The 19,604-nt window shown below is 43.3% G+C and overlaps 1 protein-coding gene across 1 annotated transcript in view; it reads right to left on the bottom strand.

The window, feature by feature from the left end:
• Window positions 1-12,793, bottom strand: part of chchd2 (coiled-coil-helix-coiled-coil-helix domain containing 2) — a 39,074-nt gene extending 26,281 nt beyond the window's left edge. Inside the window, exons 1-2 of the mRNA XM_084315092.1 lie at window positions 12,633-12,793; window positions 1,549-1,804 (exon numbers count right to left, since the gene is read on the bottom strand). Coding sequence (XP_084171218.1) covers window positions 1,549-1,804; window positions 12,633-12,682 — 306 coding nt within the window. The 5' untranslated portion in view covers window positions 12,683-12,793. The remainder of the gene's footprint in view (window positions 1-1,548; window positions 1,805-12,632) is intronic.
• Between the last annotated feature and the right edge of the window lie 6,811 nt (window positions 12,794-19,604).

The raw sequence follows: 19,604 nt of genomic DNA, 5'->3' as shown, positions 1-19,604 counted from the left end.
TAGCCTATATCTCCGCCGTCCCTGCTACACGCAGTTGGGACCACTACACTCACTGTATAGCCCGCCGTCCCTGCGGGTGGTTCTCTCCTCTTTGTGTGCCCGCGGCCCCGCGGAGGAGCTTGTGGACTCGACGGCGGCGGCGGCCGCGGGGCGCCGGAGCCTGCAGCGCTAGTTAGCTCATAGCTATCGTGTAACACTAGCCTTTGCGGGCTCGGGCGCCCTGCGGCTGCCGCCGCCGTCGCGTCCATGGGCCCCCCGGCAGGGCACCCGTGGGGTCGGGTCGGGGTGTACAGAGAGGAGAGAACCATTTTGGGTCGGCCGTTCATGCCGGCCAGCGAGCCGGATGTCGGGATATGTTGTTAGCACAATAGCTACCAAGCTAAGCTATGTTATCTACTAACGTTATAAACACATTATGTGTACAACGACACAATGATTTACATTATTACAAATATGGTAACGTGGTTGTGGCTTTTACAAATAGTGGTTAGCTTTAGAGATGGATGGATGGCTATAATCACGGAGCAATAGTGAGGTGAAACGGATACATTTCCATTCGGCTAGTAGTAGCAAGCATATATCTATGGTAGCAAGGCTCTCTGCCTGCCACTAGCTGTGTGACTCTCAGCGCCCCCTGGTGAGCCCCCTGTTGTCCTGCACCTGTTGTGACGATCATTTCGATTACACACGCATGTTATGAACCATTGATTAAAATATGCACGTGCGTGGTGATTGTGTTGGGCAGACAACATTTTTGATAAAAACACTAAAACTGGGTCAATTTCAATACTTTTTTTCCCCTTCTTCATGAAAGCCACTGTTGGCCTAGTCCACATTGTTTATTGAACAAAAATACAACGTGGAGGTTGACCTTTAAGACTACACTGTAATGCTTTAGCATCATGGTTAAGACTACACTATAATGCTTTAGCATCATGGTTAAGACTACACTATAATGCTTTAGCATCATGGTTAAGACTACACTGTAATGCTTTAGCATCATGGTTAAGACTACACTGTTCTTTAGCATCATGGTTAAGACTACACTGTAATGCTTTAGCATCATGGTTAAGACTACACCGTTATGCTTTAGTATCTTGTGCTGGATTGAGATGCTATTTTTTATTAGAGCCTGACAGGATGTTGGCATAATCCATGGATTATACACCCTTTCAGTTCCTCTAATCCTTCACCTTTCCTTTTTTCTTATTTACAATATCGCTCATGAGGAGGAGTTGTGGTGTGAACTAGGTTTATACATATTCACACCTAGGAGCCGCAACCAGTTTTCTACCGTTTCTTCTACTGCCCCGTGCAACCACTGTCTTCTACTGTGTCTTCTACCGTTAGCCACTGAGCAGCTCCACGGAGGCAGTCAGGGGGCCAAATGTCTTGGGGACATGCACAGTAGTTGTTTAGGCAGGGGAGAGGATTTCTCACTCACTTCCTCTAGATTATCCAATTATAAACCTTCTGGTCACAAGCTCACGTGTGTGTCCTGAACCAACCGAGTCCCTGTGCCTAATTAAGCCCCATGTGGATTAATACCTGATAGGTGACATCAGGCTTGGCCGGCTCTGAGTTACCGCCACCACCGAAGCCTCCGGTCATTGCATGGCCGATGGTGTGGCCCACTGCAGAGCCCACCGCCACCCCGGCAGCAGTGGTGGCCATCTGGGCCATCATGCTCGGCTGCTTGGGCGCCGCGGCCATGGCGGACGGAGGGGCGTGGTGCGGCGCTGGGGCGTAGGAAGGAGGGGGGGCGGCCCTGGGAGCCGGGGCGTAGGAAGGAGGGGAGGCAGCCCTGACCACGGGGGGGAGAGAGAAGAGTGACAGTTGTTTCAGATGATACAGCATCTCAGCAAACAGTTAAAACTACTCGTATTGCTCCCTTAACAAACTTGTTGTTATCCATGTTAATGATACCCGTTAACACTTTGAGTGCCAAGGACGAGATTTCTCGTTAGTTCATGCCGACCGTTGAGTGCCAACGACGAGAGATCTCGTTTTTTTTTATTAGCGATTTCCATTCATATTTCATCAATCTAGCCTCACGTTACCACTGCAAACTCTCTGAGCTCCATTGGGAAAATACCGCCCCCTATCGTCTCTCCGTGGTACTGCACCCCAGCGATTGGATTGAATGAAACGCATGAAAAAAAAATCCTGCTTCCACATTTTACTTCTCAGGCATGTAACTCAAGCCGATCGGATTCATTCTGGACCATCAGAACAGCGTGGAATCTGTGTTTCGACCACCCATCGTTGGATCAATAAACGCGATATTTGGAATGGCGATCAGGAATTGGAATAATCTTTTTGGAGAACATCTGATCTGAGGTAAGGAATCTATTTTACCAGTCTTAGGATAATCAGAGATTTTTTCACAGAGATATCTACGTGGGCCCTATGTGTGTGTGTGCCAGCGTTTCCGTTAGCCGGTAATTACCGGTATTTGACCGGCAAAATCTGTTGAAGTCCGACATATTTAATCTCTCCGGTCATAATGTCCGGTGAAAATAATTCCCTCTAAACACAATTAGATTATTTGAATTGTATTAAAATAGGCTAAAATTAAATAGCCTATGCGATGAACGAAACAATCATTACATTTGTCGTTGCTTCACCAAGCAGCCGGTCTAATAATGACATCCTGTTGTAAGCGCGAGCTGGCTGCTGATATATTTGCGAGAAGCATGGCTTGGCAGGGTGCAGTACTCCAATTCAGCCATTGGCAATTCAGCTGTTGGGTGGGGGCGCTGCTGAGCGGTTTCCAGACCGGACCTAAAACACCGCTGCTCTGCTCTGCCTGCTCCATGCTTCACGTAAATATATCAGCAGCCAGCTCGCGCTGACAACATGATGTCATTATTAGACCGGCTGCTTGGTGAAGCAACGACAAATGTAATGATTGTTTCGTTCATCGCATAGGCTATTTAATTTTAGCCTATTTTAATACAATTCAAATAATCAAATTGTGTTTAGAGGGAATTATTTTCACAGGACATTATGACCAGCACCAAGTCGTTGGGAGGTGGAGATATACATCACGCAAACCCACGATAATGTTGCCGTCTCTCTCTGCCAAATTTCTCAGTTCTTCGCTTGATATAATTAATACAAATGTCCAATATAACGGAATTCGTTGGCTCATAAAAATGTGATTATAACAGACTGCTGTTTATTAAGGTCGGGCAGACTGCCCACCGACACCTCAAGTCGGCAGCAGCACGAAGTCTCGAGGGACTTATTTTATTTGGAATATATTAATGACTGTATATACGCAAAAGTAGCCTAGTTTTAAGTTAAAATATTATAAATGCCTTGATGATGTCATTCTTTATATAGGCCTATCAATTGTTTTTAAGCTCAATAAACTCTGACCGGAATTTATCCCATTTGTCCGGTAGATTGAAATCTACCGGACACTCAGACCTGCAAAAAAAAATTCTAACGGAAACCCTGGTGTGTGCGTGTGTGTGTGTGTGTTAGGGTTGTCACGATACCAACATTTTAGTTTAGATACTATACCAGTATTAATTTAGATACTTTTCGATGACTTTCGATACTTTTCCTCAAAATCAGGGAAACACTCTCAGATGTCATTATTGTTCTTTATTTTAAAACACAACAATGAACAATGACTATGAATAAATACATTTTATTAAAAGCAATGGCATTCAAAATGCTGGAGAACTTTTTTTGCACTCAAAACAGTTGCTGTACAAGGTTTCTGAACCCAGCTTTCTCAACTGTATATATATTGGAACTTGGTCCACACAGATGAACTCTGAGACTGCCCTGTTGATCCTTTTATCATCATTGGACTAATTTGTGTACTTAATATGCTGCTCAAAAAAAGCGGAGGTTAGGTTGCTTCTGAGTGGGGGGAGTCACTCTGTGAGCCAAATGCAGCAGACTTCTGTAGTTAAAAAAAATTCAAGGGGTAGAAAAAGTACGGTTGTATTATTATACATTTGTCATAGCAGAGGGCCTAATTAGTTTGAGATACCATAAGTTACCTAGAAAACATTTTGATGAGTGAGACTGATTATAGCCTATCATAATCTAGAACTAGGTTATGTCATATTGTAGGCTGTTTAACAAAAGTAAAATAGATTTCCGTTGTCTTTATACAGTATGTATGAACCATTAATGGGCTTTTGTCAAATGTCTCTGTATAAATCACGTTTGTGACTAAGCCATAGAGATGCTGTGTTTACTAGCTTTCAGCATGGCAGTTTAGGCTATGTATAGCTTATTATTAGGCTTTTCAATTTATTTTCTATTCTTGCGAATATCATTGTGGACATTTTCTGATGCTCGTATAAGGAACTGTAGTCACGAGAGCTAGCATAGCTCGTCCAACGAATGTTTGCATCAATGACATGACTACAGTACTAGAGATGTTCCGATACCATTTTTTCTTTCCCGATCGGATTCCGATACCCAAGCTAAAAATAAAAAAGATATATTATATAAATTATACTTTTTTCCCCCCCAAATACTGTTTTATATATACTGTTTTTTAGTAATAACTAGAAAGTAATGGTATTTATTCAACAACAGGTGATTGTATACTATAGATTAGTATTAGTATCATTAATCAATGAGTATGGGGCTGCGGCACTGCAGATATACCCTACTCCAATGATCCGCACGGACAGACAGTGTTGCACTCGCTACCCAGTCTGTAAACTAGTACTAGCAGAGGCTCTGGCTAGTAGTAACGTTCATGTTGTGATTTTCGATGCAAAATAAATATTCAACATTCTCTTTTGAGACTCCGCCTCAGACTCTTATCCTTTGGCACTTGGAATTTGCTGTACTTTGCTTGCAGGTCTGCAGACATTATTGCTGGATTATGAATAGCACCAACTTTGGCCAAGGTACCGTTATCAAGCTAAGCTAGCTGACCTAGCTCGTCTTCCCCGCATTGACATTTGATAACGTTAGTCAGCTAACGCTAGTCAGTAGATACTTGACTTAAATACGATTCACCGTGGGTGCATTATTGTTGATAGACGGACAGTGTCAGGTCCTGGAGAAAGGACAGGCGATCATCTGATTTGATGTAACGTTAAAGCGGATGTTGTTCCAACTAGCTAGCTTTTCAGCTAATGCTATCATAACACCAGCAAGCAAAACACATCCCGTCCGAGCTCCCCATAACACGCTCTGTCGGGGACAATGGAATTTAAGAAAGTGTATCTGCTGTAGGGCTGGGCGATAAAACGATAACTATCGCGATAAATTATTTCCTCGAAATAAACATGAAACGTGGTCGCAAAGTTTCGATATATCGATTTTCCAAGCTTGGATATGAGCACACGCACTAACAACCAATCAGTGAAGGAGATGGCCAAGAGCGAAGGAGACCCGGAAGGAGACCCAGAGGTAGGACTCTCAACAACAAGGCTTGCTAGGCTAATTAGCTTGCACGGCGCTGTTTTATATATTTACGTGCCGAGTATGTGTGTGGCGTGAATTCTGAGGCCACGTTTATAGTAGTGTGGGGTATACAGTGGACGTCGTTTCAATATATTGTGGCGGAAGAGAGTATTTTAGTGTCATATTTAGCACATTGTCATGGAATACACCGCTTAGAAACAACAGGCTAGCTAGGATAACTAGCTTGCACGGCGCTGTTTTATATATTTACGTGCCGAGTATGTGTGTGGCGTGAATTCTGAGGCCACGTTTATAGTAGTGTGGGGTATACAGTGGACGTTGTTTCAATATATTGTGGCGGAAGAGAGTATTTTAGTGTCATATTTATTACATTGTCATGAGATACTCCGCTTGTCGGCTAACTGCTAACGTGCGCGGACTGATGACGACATCAACTCGACTCGAGACATTCGCAGCAGCATAAGAAGTTAATTAAACTTGACAGACATTATATCGACGATAATTATCTATATCGAATTATATGAAAATAATTTTATAATTTTATCGCGATAACGTTTTTGGTCATATCGCCCAGCCCTAATCTGCTGTTAAAATTACAAACAGCATCACACTTTAATTAAAACACGTTCATTTTATAATCCTCACTCTCCGCAGGAGATAAATGACATCATGGGATCGGAGGCTAGAATTTACGTGTACTCGCCGATACCGATACCAGCATTTTAGGCAGTATCTGCGGCATTTCCGATACTGGTATCGGTATCGGAACAACTCTATACAGTACCGATAGGAGCTACTGTAGCACGTAACGTTAGTTATCACAACCATCGGCAATCGCAGTGAGGATCTTTATTGATTAACGTTAGCTAGCCAGCTTTAACTAGAATTATAGTTCGCTAGCTATATAAGCTAACGTTAGCCGAGTTTATTCTATGCAAAATGTGCAAGCTAGCTAACGTTAATCAATAAAGATCCTCACTGCGATTGCCAATGGTTATGATAACTAACTAATCGCAGTGAGGATCTTTATTGATTAACGTTAGCTAGCTAGCACATTTTGCATAGAATAAACTCGGCTAATGTTAGCTTATATAGCTAGCGAACTATAATTCTAGTTAAAGCTAGCTAGCTAACGTTACTCAATAAAGATCCTCACTGCGATTGCCGATGGTTATGATAACTAACGTTACGTGCTACAGTAGCTCCCATCAGTACTGTAGTCATGTCATTGATGCCAACATTCGTTGGATGAGCTATGCTAGCTCTCGTCTCAACTAGAGTTTGTTGTTCTTCATTCCAGAAGGTTGCTTCCAGTAAACTAGCGCAACGTCACCACTGACAGCAGCGCTGTGCTCCAATAGGAAGGCATTCGCATGCATAAATAAAAAACGCAGTATAGTATCATTTCGAACACTCTAGTACCGCGGTACTATACTAATACCGGTATACCATGCAACCCTAGTGTGTGTGTGTGCTGATCAGGAAATGGATAATCGATTTTTCAGCCCGCTTCTATAGCGTGCATAAGTACATATACAATCGATAATCTAGCATTTATTTGAAAACTATTCATAAATCGGCCGAAAAATTACAACGTTTTTTGTGTATTCCAGTATATTCCAGTAAACGGCGATTATCACAGAATCTTTATATTTTCCTGAAACTTTCAAAAAACTAGTTTTTCAAAATGGATTAAAAAACAATCCGTTTCGACAATGTTGACCGCAAACAAGTCATTGATAAGCGACGGCCATATTATACACATAGCCATAATTTAAGATCTAGTTTATGCGTTCGCAAATATGAGAGCTCTATCATTGAAGTGGGCGTTGGCACGCAACGGGGTTCCTGGGCACCGGACCTGCGGCACGGAAAGTGTTAAGCTTAGGATCCCCTGCTGTTTTTATCATAAATCGATCAATAGAGACCGTATTAGATCCCCATGTGGGGTATCATTGGAAAGCCACACTCATTGGCTACAACCCTGTCCAAAATGTTTGGAGATCGCTAAATGATTGACGGAGCTAGAGCCCCGTGTACTTTGTACTTTGCCATGTACTTGTGCACGCCTCACATATCGGCATGTAACTCGAGAGCCGCTGAACGGATTTTGAATAGGGCTTTAATTCTATATATTTATTGTATTAAAATAAATACACACCCGGGTCGGCAAAGTGGCGTGTCGCGAATCGTCCTTAAGAGGGCCCACATGTGGGCCCTTGGATGTTAAGAGGATTTATTAATGTTGCGTTTCCTTTTCAAATGTAGCCAAGAGTAAAGACCTTAACCCTATCAAAACAGCAGATTTACAGAAAATAAGAATTTATCAAAAGAAATGCGAATTATATCTAAGGACTTGATCGGGCAATGTTTTTATACCGATCCAGCTGATAAGTGTTTTTAGTGTTCAATACGAATGCCGTTACAGGCAATCAAAGAATCAGAAACGACACCCCCCCTTTCATGCATTCATGATACATAATACCTATTATATACATTTGATTTGGGAATAGTAGCGTGTCCAGGCAAGAAATGCCAAAGCTTATAGTAGAATTCACGTATAAGGCTATAACTCAGCCTTTCGGGAATTACCCCAGACCCCTCTGAAATTATACTTAGGGGGCTTTCACACTCAGCCTTTTGTATCGAATCACCGTCCCGGAGCACGGGGGGAGTGTTCTCACTCACCCCTTTTGGGGTGCAAAACGGCGCTGATTTGTTTCACCCCCCGCTGAACGGGATCAGCTGGCAGAGGTGGTCTCGGGTTCGGCCCCGGGAGAACGGGGGGTGTGGCTTTGCGAGCTTGTACCTTTTCACGGGCGTGGCGCCTGGTGCTGACATAACGTCATACATTTTGTTTGCCATTGCTATGTCTATACATTGTTCGAATGCATTTATTTCTATTAGAACAGTGGTGCCCAACCAGTCGGCCGTGGTCGACCAGTAGATTAATGACATGCAATATAATTGCCACAAGCGATGGGATAATGTTAGCTTCTGAACAGGCTAGTTAACTAGCGTTAGCCGTTAGCCATTGCTGTATACTATACTTTCTTGTTCGAATGCATTTATTTCTATTAGACCAGTGGTGCCCAACCAGTCGGCCGTGGTCGACCAGTAGATCGCTCAAAACGCTCAAAAGCGGACTCTACAACACCATCCATTCGTGATAAAATGGGGTGGGTTATATTGACAAGGCTTGACAACAGAGGTTCAAATATAACTTCATATTTATTGGCAATTTGTTCATTTTATATCAACATCCAGAGTCTGCAGTCGTGTTAAGACATTCCCGTTTACATTTTCGGTCGACCAGTAGATGACATTCAATATAATCGATGCAAGCAATGCTACTAGTAAAAGGTTATAAAGCTAACTAGCGGTAGCCGTTAGCTTAGCGTTATTGTTAACCCTGCAAAACGATCAAAAGCGGACTCTACAACAGAGTTCCATTCGTGAGAAAAGGGGGGTGGGTTATATTGACAAGGCTTGACAACAGAGGTTCAAATATAACTTCATATTTATTAGTTATTCGTTTCTTTATATCAACATCCATTCTCCAGTCTCCATGTTAACACTTCCTGTGTTTACATTTCGAGCGTGACATCATCGACTACGGCAAGCTTACAAGCTCAAAAGGCAAACCGTAAACAAAACCCAGAGCGCACCCAGACTGAAGTGTGTACACAAACTAGAGGGGGGAGAGGGGGGGGGGGGGGGGGAGTTCGCATCAGATCTCGGAACGGGCAGAACGGAACGAAATAGAAACGAATAGGGTGAGTGAGAAAAGGCCCTTATATTCACCACGGGATAACGCTTGTACGTATGCATGGAAGATAATCTCTTTTATGCAGTAATTTTTTTGTTCTCACTTTTTCTGTATTTTTGCTCCCATCCCAATTTAGTCGTTATGCCAATTCCCTTCCTGGTCGTTGCGCTAATTGTCCCACTGTCGGCCTAGGGAGGGTGTAGAAATACCACATGCCTCCTCCGATACATGTGGAGTCAGCCAGCCGCTTCTTTTCACCCGACAGTGAGGACTCTCACTGGGGGAATGTAACGCATGCAGAGGTTCACGCTATTTCCCCCCGATCCCCTCCCTGCTGAACAGGCGCCCCGACCGACCAGTAGGAAGAACCACAGTTTACAACGACCAGGACACATACCCCGCCGGCTTCCCACCCGCGGCGCTAACACTGCCAATTGTGTTAGTAGAGACTACTAACCAAGCCCGAGGTACCGCTGACAGCTGGATTCGATCCCAGAGTCTCTGCATTCTCCACTGCGCTACCCAGCTGCCCTCTTGTCCCCATAGCTATAATATAGAACATAGATATAGCTCTACAAACAAGGTGACGCACTCCTATCTTTAAAGCGTGGCATAGCTACAACGGGACCCGGCTAATGGCTGGCGCCCAGGCCCAATGTGTTAAATAGGAGCCAACAAGGTTTTTGCATCCAAATGTTCCCCAAGTCTCGACTACAACAGTGTGAAATTGGATTATTCTTTCCAATTGGGATTTTTTTACCAAAAAGCGGTGGGTGCGCCGTCACCTGCAAGCAAAGCGCCCAAGTCAAGGCACGAGTGTTCTTGCACTGCTATTTACAATCCTCTCTGAGGGCTCAACAGGTCATTTTCCATGGTTAATTATAATGGATTATAGCTGGGTCAAGTGATTACAGGAGGTTGCGGTAACAAAATATTATCTCTTTATTTCCCTACTAAAAACAAACGTTTAAATTTTGTTATGTTATAGACCATCTCACAGAGGTGGAATATGCCATTTAAATAAATATTATCTCTACCACCGATTCAATTTTGGTGACGGCAGAAAACGGTAATGTTAACGTTATTATTGAATCCTCTTGGCCATCATTTGCCACTACTAGCCATCTGGGCCGTATCAAAGTTCGCCCCCTATCTGGCCAAGTTAGCTGGCGACCTAAAATAATTTAATCTTAGATCTATTAGCTATAACATCACCTAACACAGTTTACCCTTGCTTGTTAAAGGCAGGGATGCGTTCTTCATGGGACGGGGTTGCACTCCGTGCACCCAAAGATTTGAGCAGAAGCGCGTGCACGCACATGCACGGATGTGCACGACACGCGCACACAGGAATGTGCTGCCATCGCCAACTCGCTATAAGTACCCACCTGGGCTACTTTGCATATCAATAGCACAGGTCGTCAGGTGTGTTAAATACGTTCTCAGATACATTCACACCTAACTTGTGAATGAAATGTGTTACATTCCATTCGTAGAGGCAATTAGGCATTGTCTTTAGTCTGTGCTTAAGCGAGGGAACATTTATGCGCATGAGCGCGCGCACGCGCCGACAGATATCCCAAGGCTCTAAACTGTCACATTAATTTAGTTTTAGTTAGTGAGAGTTAATATATTTGAATATCTCCTCCCAATATGTCATCAGAGAACACAGAGTTATTGTATTGTCTTAATTACAGCTCAATGAAACTACCGGTATGTAAATTAAATTAATAGAATGAACAGAGAATAGATAAGGATGAATGAATGAATGAAAACTTTATTTAACAGATTGCAGAATGGGTACAATACAGTACGGCTCAATACACACAATTGTTAAGGGGATGCAGACCAGAGAAAGACGTTTGTCTTGTTTACATCAGGGTCCCCCATTTTCAATTCATATTGACATTTATGACACTCAACATACATGACATTTATGGCATAGGGACATACAGGTATTTAGTACTGATACATTTGTGACATATACGGTATTCAAATATACAGTACTGTTACCCATAGATCCTGACAGAGTATAATACATATGATGGGGAGGGGACTGTACATTAGGAGGGGGTGGGTGGGTGGGAGAGAAATATACATACGGTGGTGAGGAGACTGTACATTTGGAGGGGGTGGGTGGGCGGGAGAGAAATATACATACAGCGGGGAGAGAATACATGCGGTGGGGAGGAGACTGTCTATTAGGAGGGGGTGGGGGGTTTGGACATTTACGGTGGCCAGTTTCGAATTGCAGCTTCCCGTAGGTGCTCTTTGATTGATTGATTGATTGAAAAGTTTATTAACAGATTGCAGAATGGGTACAGTACAGTACAGCTCAATACATACAATTGTTAAGAGGATGCAGACCTGAGAAAGACTTTCGTCTTGTTTCCATCAGGGTCCCCCATTTTCAATTCATCATATGACACACATGACATACAGATAGACAGTACTGCTACATCTATACATTTATGACATACCAGATTTTCAAATACAGTACTGTTTGTGATACTAAAAAAATCCAGAAGAAGAGTATATACATTTGACATAGAAACTGTGCATTGGGGGAGGTTGGGTAGGTGGGGTGGGGCTGTACATTGGAGGTGGGGGGGGGGGGTTGGGTAGGGGGGACACACACTGTACATTGGAATACTGACATACATTTGACATGGAAACTGTACATTGGAGGAGGTTGGGTAGGTGGGGTGGGGTTGGGTGGGGCTGTACATTGGAATAGCCATGCTTGGTCTTTATTGTACAACTGGGTTAGGACATTTGTAGGGGCCAGTTTTGAATTGCAGTCTCCCGTAGGTGTTCTTTGAGAGTGTTTTTGAAGGTGGGTAGTGATTTACATTCCTTTACAGCTTTAACCTGTGTATTGTCGCAGTGAAAGGGTTAACCTTCTGTCTATTGTCGCAGTGAAAGGGTTAACCTTCTGTGTATTGTCGCAGTGAAAGGGTTAACCTTCTGTGTATTGTCGCAGTGAAGGGGTTAAGAGCGGTTTTGAATGTGGGTATTGCAGTAGGGATTGCTATTTTTTCATCTACATAATTTGTAATTAACACAAGGATTCAGTATCGTCTGATGACACCACTGCTGGCCATATTCAAACACACTAACTCAATAACTGTCAAGCTAAATTAATGTGTACAACTACAAACAAACAAAATTAGAGCCTGGGCATATTGAGATTATATGCTAAATAAACCGGCGTTTTTGTGTCTCTTATTTCCCTTTTAAGACTATTTGTCAACGTTACTGCAATCTATGATACACTCAAAACAATAAATAAATATGATAATGGAATCTGAATTACGGCTGGCACCTTCCAGGATGACGGCTAACGTTAAACAGGCTAACACAAGCTAACACTGCCTAATGTAACGTTGCACTAATGTTAGCTAGGACGAAAAACGCTCCTCATTGTTGTATGAGAATAAACGTTAGCTACCTGGCTGGAGGGGCCATCCGTGACGTCCTGCTTCTGCTTCCTCTCGGCATTTTTTATATGGATAAATTTATCTGGCGTTAAAGAGAGCAACTAGCGTCCCGAAAATAAACTGCGTTACGGGTCGACCTTCGGATGAAATAAGTACTTGTATCTTCTCCGGAACTTTCTCTGTGTTACATCATTTGTTTCACGGGCAACTTCCGGTATGTTGATGACAATACGGTCCTCCTCTTCTTCTCTTCTTATTGACTTTTTACGACGGTTGGCAGTGGCACCCAGTGACCCAGACATTACCCTTTGTGTTTATTTTATGAAGTTAAAGATTGTATTTATCACCGCTTCTTCCGCTATCTTATCTGCTGCCTTGAATATGTTTTGTCACATGGCATCCAATCAATGTAATCAAAAAAGTCAACCAACGAACAAGATTCTTGGGGATCATCCCTATGTTCCCCAGGTCCCATGTTCCCCGGGTCCTATGTTCCCCGCTTGATTGATTAATTGATTGAAAATTGTATACATTTTTATTATTTTATTAATTATTAATGTCCGCCTTGTTTCGAAGTTGGTTAAGGTTTGGAATCAGGGCTGGTGGTCTAAAAATTTCAATCAATCAAGTGGGGAACATAGGACCCGGGGAACATAGACATGCTCCCAGATTCTTGTACCGGATCTCCTCTCTGGTAAACAAGAATACCCTGAAGACTCTAACAGGAGCACTCATTCAAGGGTGAATGAATGAATGAATGAAAACTTTATTTAACAGATTGCAGAATGGGTACAATACAGTACGGCTCAATACACACAATTGTTAAGGGGATGCAGACCTGAGAAAGACGTTTGTCTTGTTTCCATCAGGGTCCCCCATTTTCAATTCATATATTTTCAATTCATATAGTACTATAGGGTACTACGACTATGCTTGCACCTCATGGTACCAAAGCACCTCAAAGGCACTGGCCCCTGTAAATGTCCTAACCCAACCCCCTCCAATGTACAGTAAATGTCCTAACCCAATAATACACAAGACCCTCTTCTTAGAACCAAGTAAGGCTTTGTCGATGTTGACAGAGTCTGGCCATGGGGCGACAATAATGTGGTCAAGAGGCATGGTTTCTACCTTCAGCCATTAATCAGCGTGGTTTATTATTTGCATGGTAAAGCAGCAGCACATGAGTTCTCCTCTCCGTGAGCAGGGGTGCAGTCGTAATATCAGAACTGCCTGGACGCCACGTGCACGCGCGCTCCCGTGCTATGCAAAGACTAGGTGATAAGTGCCGGGTACTTGGCGCACAGCGCGACAGTAGAGTGAAACTTGTGAACGCATTTTTGTGTGTGCGCACTTCTGCTCAGCGAACTGCTAGGACGGCGTGGTACAGAGTGGTACCACCACTGCATATGATGTATGATGACTGTCCTCTCCACCTGGTGGTAGCATTAGTGGCTCCGCCTATAGCACCCTCTAGTGGAAACAGTTATGTACAGTCAGTGGAAACAGTTAAATACAGTTAGACAGTTACTTGCAATCCTACATAGAACCTCTAACTTTAACACTCCCACTTAGGGTTGTATAGCACACTGTATAACGTCTTCAAAAACTATTTACAAAGAAAATAATACAATTCAGAACATCAAAAAGAATATGGCAGTCAATATTTACACACCAAACATGACCTCTGCAAATCTCTTCAATTTCAATTTGGAAACAGGTTTCCTCATAGTGTCTGCTACCATGTCGTCCGTTGGACAATAAATCAGTGTCATTCTTTCTTCTCTGATGACAGATCTGATGAAATTATATCTTATATCGACATGTTTACATCTATGTCGGCACACAGGGTTTCTAGCAATCGCAATGGTTCCCTGGTTGTCCTCGTAAACAACAGTCTTCATATATACATAGGTGTCCATCACTTCGAGCAGTTGTTCTAGATAAACACATTCCTGCATTGTCATAGCTAGAACCATACATTCAGCTTCACAAGTTGATAGTGCCCCTGTGGGCTGCTTCTTTCTGAAACACAGCTGTTTATCTGCTGTACCTTTGAGATAACGAAAAACATGTTTAGCTGTAATCCAATGCTCCTCTGTGGGGTCAGCAAAATGCTCTGACAATTTTTCTCACTACAAAACATAGGTCAGGGCGAGTACATGTTGTCAAATGAATGAGGCTACCCACAGCTTCTCTGTAAATGTTTACATCAGTCAAAACGTTTCAGGATCTTTTCCACATAATTAAATCATTTTGAACATGGTAAATCATCCACCTCTGTATTTAAACATGGGATCCATTTCTGTATTTAAACATGGAATCCATTTCTGTATTTAAACATGGAATCCACTCAGGTATTTAAGATTTGTATTATTATTATTTTTTTTCTTCTGATTTCTCTGATTTTCTCCCCATCCCAATTAGTCGTTGTGCCAATTCCCCCCCCCCCTCCCCTACTTGGCTGCTGTATGCATGTTCTCCTACGAGTCTGTACAAGGGCGTCCCGAGTCGATCGCGCGCTTCCTCCGAGACGTCGCTGTCCACAACGCGTGTATCACTTCCGCAACGGATTTAGTCGGATTTCGGTTTCCGGGTTCGCCTGATTGGCCGCGACGGCCACGTGACACGCCGTGGCACGCCCCCCTGGCAGCGGCAGACTCGGCAGGCTTGCCGCTGCGCCCTGCTGTGGCGAGACGCTGGAGTTCACTTCCCCTTTCACATCGCGCCACGCTTATGCTGTCTAGCACAGTCTCTAACAGTAACAGTAAGAAGCATTTTGGATAAAAGTATTCTGTACTTCTGTATGACAACAATGTATGCCTTTCAAATGTTAAATGATAAATGATTAAATGATACACACTGAAATCTATGCTCTCTCATCCTGCTTTCCACAACGCGACAATATTATTAAACAGCAGCTCTGTCATTGAAGTGGGAAAAGTGAGCCGTATTGTATATTAGTACATTGCATAGTATATTGTATATTGTATGGTAACTCAGTTACTTCTATTCTGCATTGAACATTGTACATATGTCTATACTGAACAGCACAGAGCTGCTGTTTAATAATATTGTCGCGTTGTGGAAAGCAGGATGAGAGAGCGTAGATTTCAGTGTGTATCATTTAATCATTTATCATTTAACATTTGAAAGGCATACATTGTTGTCATACAGAAGTACAGAATACTTTTATCCAAAATGCTTCTTACTGTTACTGTTAGAGACTGTGCTAGACAGCGTAAGCGTGGCGCGATGTGAAAGGGGAAGTGAACTCCAGCGTCTCGCCACAGCAGGGCGCAGCGGCAAGCCTGCCGAGTCTGCCGCTGCCGCGGGGGCGTGCCACGGCGTGTCACATGGCCGTCGCGGCCAATCAGGCAAACCCGGAAACCGAAATCCGACTAAATCCGCTGCGGAAGTGATACACGCGTCCACAACGCCAGATTCCCACCCGCCAGCTTCCCCACCCCCTAATACTGCCAATTGTATTAGTGTGAACGGCCAGCCAAGCTGGTGGCAACGCCGAGGGCTGGGCTCGAACCCAGCATCTCCTGCGTTGGTGACGAGCGCAATCTCCGCTACGCCACCTGACCGCCCCTCCACTCAGGTATTTAAACCTGGAATCTACTCCTTCTGTATTTAAACCTGGAGTATCCTCCTCCTGCATTTAAGCAATGTAGCCACCCTCCTTCCGTATTTAAACATGGAGTACCCTCCTTCAGCATTTAAGCATTTAGCTACGAACCTTACTTTGTACTTGTCGTGGCCTTCAATACCCTCCTTGATTGAGTACACCCATTTCCTTCCCACTGTCTGTCTGCCCTCTGGTAACTTGGTTAGAGTAAAGGTGTGGTTGTCCTCTAGGGACCTCATCTCCTCATCCATTGCTCTCTCCCATTTACTTGATTCAGGGGACACTATGGCCTCTTTAAAGGTCTGAGGTACCCCACTGACTACCCTGTCGCAGTACTCAATGGTGGTAAGTGTACTGTCATCCTCGTCACTTCCTCTCCGGGCATAGTCTGTCAGATACTTTGGGGGTTTGTGTTCCCTTGAGGGATACCTCCCACTGCTTGGGGCACGTGACGTCACCCTCGGGTGCTCCTCGTCATCGCCCTCTGGGGGTGGCTGACTGTCTGTCTGCACGACCGTGCTAAGTACATTGGGCTGAGGTGTCTCTGTTTCTTCACACCTTACTCTGGAGTCCAGCTCTGGCTCCTCTGTCTGTGTCTCGCCTGTGTTTCTGCACTCTCCCTTTACCGGGATGATAAACTAGGAAAGCGGGGCTTCCTTTGTCGTGCCCTACAAAGAGTCATTTTTCACATCTGGACTCGAGCTTTCCTCTGTCCTACGGGTAAGCATGACACACTAGGTTTAGGTTTAGGTTTACTTTATTTGTTCAAGGGGGACAGTGTACATTAATAAAACATTTTACAAATGTAAATGCACCCAATTTTAGCCAAAAGGCTAATTTCCATTGGCAGTCCCCCTGCCAGAAGGTACAGGCTAAAATCCTGTGTAAAAAAAGGGTTAGCAATAAAAACAGAATAAAATCAAGATAAATAACATTAGAATAAAAACACAACAAAAGCACATAGACATAGTAGGGATACAGGTCACAATACAGTCATGGACACAAGGACAGAGCACATCATGACATATTAAGAGACCCAGACATAGACAGACGCACCATATCCACACACACACATACACACACAGACACCTCAGTGTTGACAGTTCTGGTTTTCAATGAGCCATTCCCTAACCCTGCACTTGAATGAATGGTATGATGTGGACACTCTAATTCAGGGCTATTCAACTAAATTGTTCAGGGGGCCACAACCGGCCACATTGTCAGAAACCCAAGGGGCCAGGGGCCGGACTGCCACGGCGCCTCCCCGTGCTATGAATATATGTACACTTGACACAACACGCAACCACATTTTCACAACTTTTATTTAACTACATTGCAAAAGTAGTATACTTTAAAAAAAAAAGTGCTTCATTTATGTGCCACATCTGCAACATCTCCTGCAAAAAGTGCTTCATTTATGACTGTGCAACAACTGCAACATCTCCTCTTCAACATTTCAATATAAAAATAAAATAAAAAACAAACAAGTGCATGATGTGCATCTGAACATTCTAACATCAACACTTGAACAAAAAAACACATTTATAGTGCAGCTGAGCTTATGAAAAAGTGCTTCATGTCTGTGCAACAACAGCAAATCACAGCATCTTATTAGCACTTATTGTCCACTCTTAACTCTCAAACATCAGGGGGGGTGGGGGGCAGACAGGCCTAGCCTACATACACACATCTAATGAGAGAGATTGCACTTCTTTGACTGGGCAATGGCAGAGAAAGAGGGTTCATAGGAAGTGAGGGCTACCCGCAAACAGTGATGCAAATGCTCATTTGTCAAGGAGGCACGGTTGCTTGTTTTAACACTTTCAGCGCCACGCCTGGTTTTCCGTTTTACGGCTTGAATGCCACCATCGGCGCCAATGTTAACGTTAATATCGCCTAATCTATGTTTTAAATTATGGCTATGTGTCTAATCTGCCCATCGCATTATCAAAGACTATTTTCCAGTCAGTGCTGTGAAGGCAGATTGTTTTTTTATCGCGTCGTTGAAGAGCCCCCGTTTTGATATAAAAAACAGCTCATTCTGGAGCATTCTATGAAAATCGTCTTTTAGTGGAATATTCCACAACGTTGATATTCGTCGGCCTTTTTATGAATCGTTTTCAAATAAACGCTAGATGATCAATATTATACGTGCACGCACGCACATTACGGCCGCGCACGGATAATCGCCTCGTTGATTTCCTCTCGGACTTTTACAGTGAAACCGAAAGAAGACATTTCACAAAACAGCTTATAACTTCATCAAACTTACTCTGATTATCCTACCACTGATAACATAGAGTCCTTACCTGACATCAGATGGTATCCAACTGGTATATTCCAATTCTTGATCACCATTCGAAAAAATCGATACGTGTATGGATCCAACGCGATACAGTAGAACTCCATGATCCGCGGGGATCTGAGGCTCCAGAATGAACTCTAGTAACCCCGGCTGGATCAGTGAACTGGAAAATGTGGAGTACCGGATTTTTTTCCCCATTCATTTTCATTGAGTCCATTCCAAAATCACTTATGTCATCTGGGAGACGACAGGGGGCGCTTTTTTCCACAGTGATCGTCGGCGCCCCTCGGCTATACTCGGGTAGGCTCGGGTGATGCAAAAATTTTTCAGATCGCAAAAAAAAAAATAAAAAAAAATATGAGAAATCTCGTGAGTGGCTAGCAACCACCTATAAAAAAAACACGAGAAATCTTGTGAGTGGCACTGAAAGAGTTAATGGCATTCATGTGAGAGAAACTGGATTCACAGGTGTATGTTGAGCCAAACATTGTTAGCACAGATATTGCCAGCGTTTTTATTTTGGGGAATGTGTTGACATGAATACACTTTATCCAAAATGTTGTGGTGGATTCATTCTCAAGTGCCTGCTTCAGAGCAGATGATGCTTGCATGTCAATTATTTCAAGTTGCAGGAGACCTTCATCAATGTGAAGTGATGCAAGGAACTCTTGTCCTTTTGTGGAAATAGCAGCTACATTGGCTGGGTTGCTCACAAAATGCATCAATTCTCTGGGCATGTCAAATTCATCAAATCAACTTGCAAAGTTTTTCCTCAATTTATCAATGAAATCTGTCATTAATTGAGTGACTTTTGGCTCAATTGTGCGTGTGAACGTTGACATGAAAAGAAAAAAGTTAAAAAAAAAAGAAAAGAAAAAAAATTATTATCATGTAATCTTTTGCGGGCCGGTCAGAATCATCCCGCGGGCCGCCAGTTGAATAGCCCTGCTCTAATTGTTTGAGGAATTGAGTTCCATTGGTGGGATGCTCTGTATGAGAAGATGGCCTGGCCAAATACACTTTTTTTAAAGGGATTGTACAGTC

This window comes from Notolepis coatsorum (assembly GCF_963971535.1).
Source record: "Notolepis coatsorum genome assembly, chromosome: 1".
Classification (NCBI taxonomy): domain Eukaryota; kingdom Metazoa; phylum Chordata; class Actinopteri; order Aulopiformes; family Paralepididae; genus Notolepis; species Notolepis coatsorum.
The sequence above is the reverse complement of the archived record's forward strand: the minus strand, read 5'-3'. Positions and strand labels throughout refer to the sequence as shown.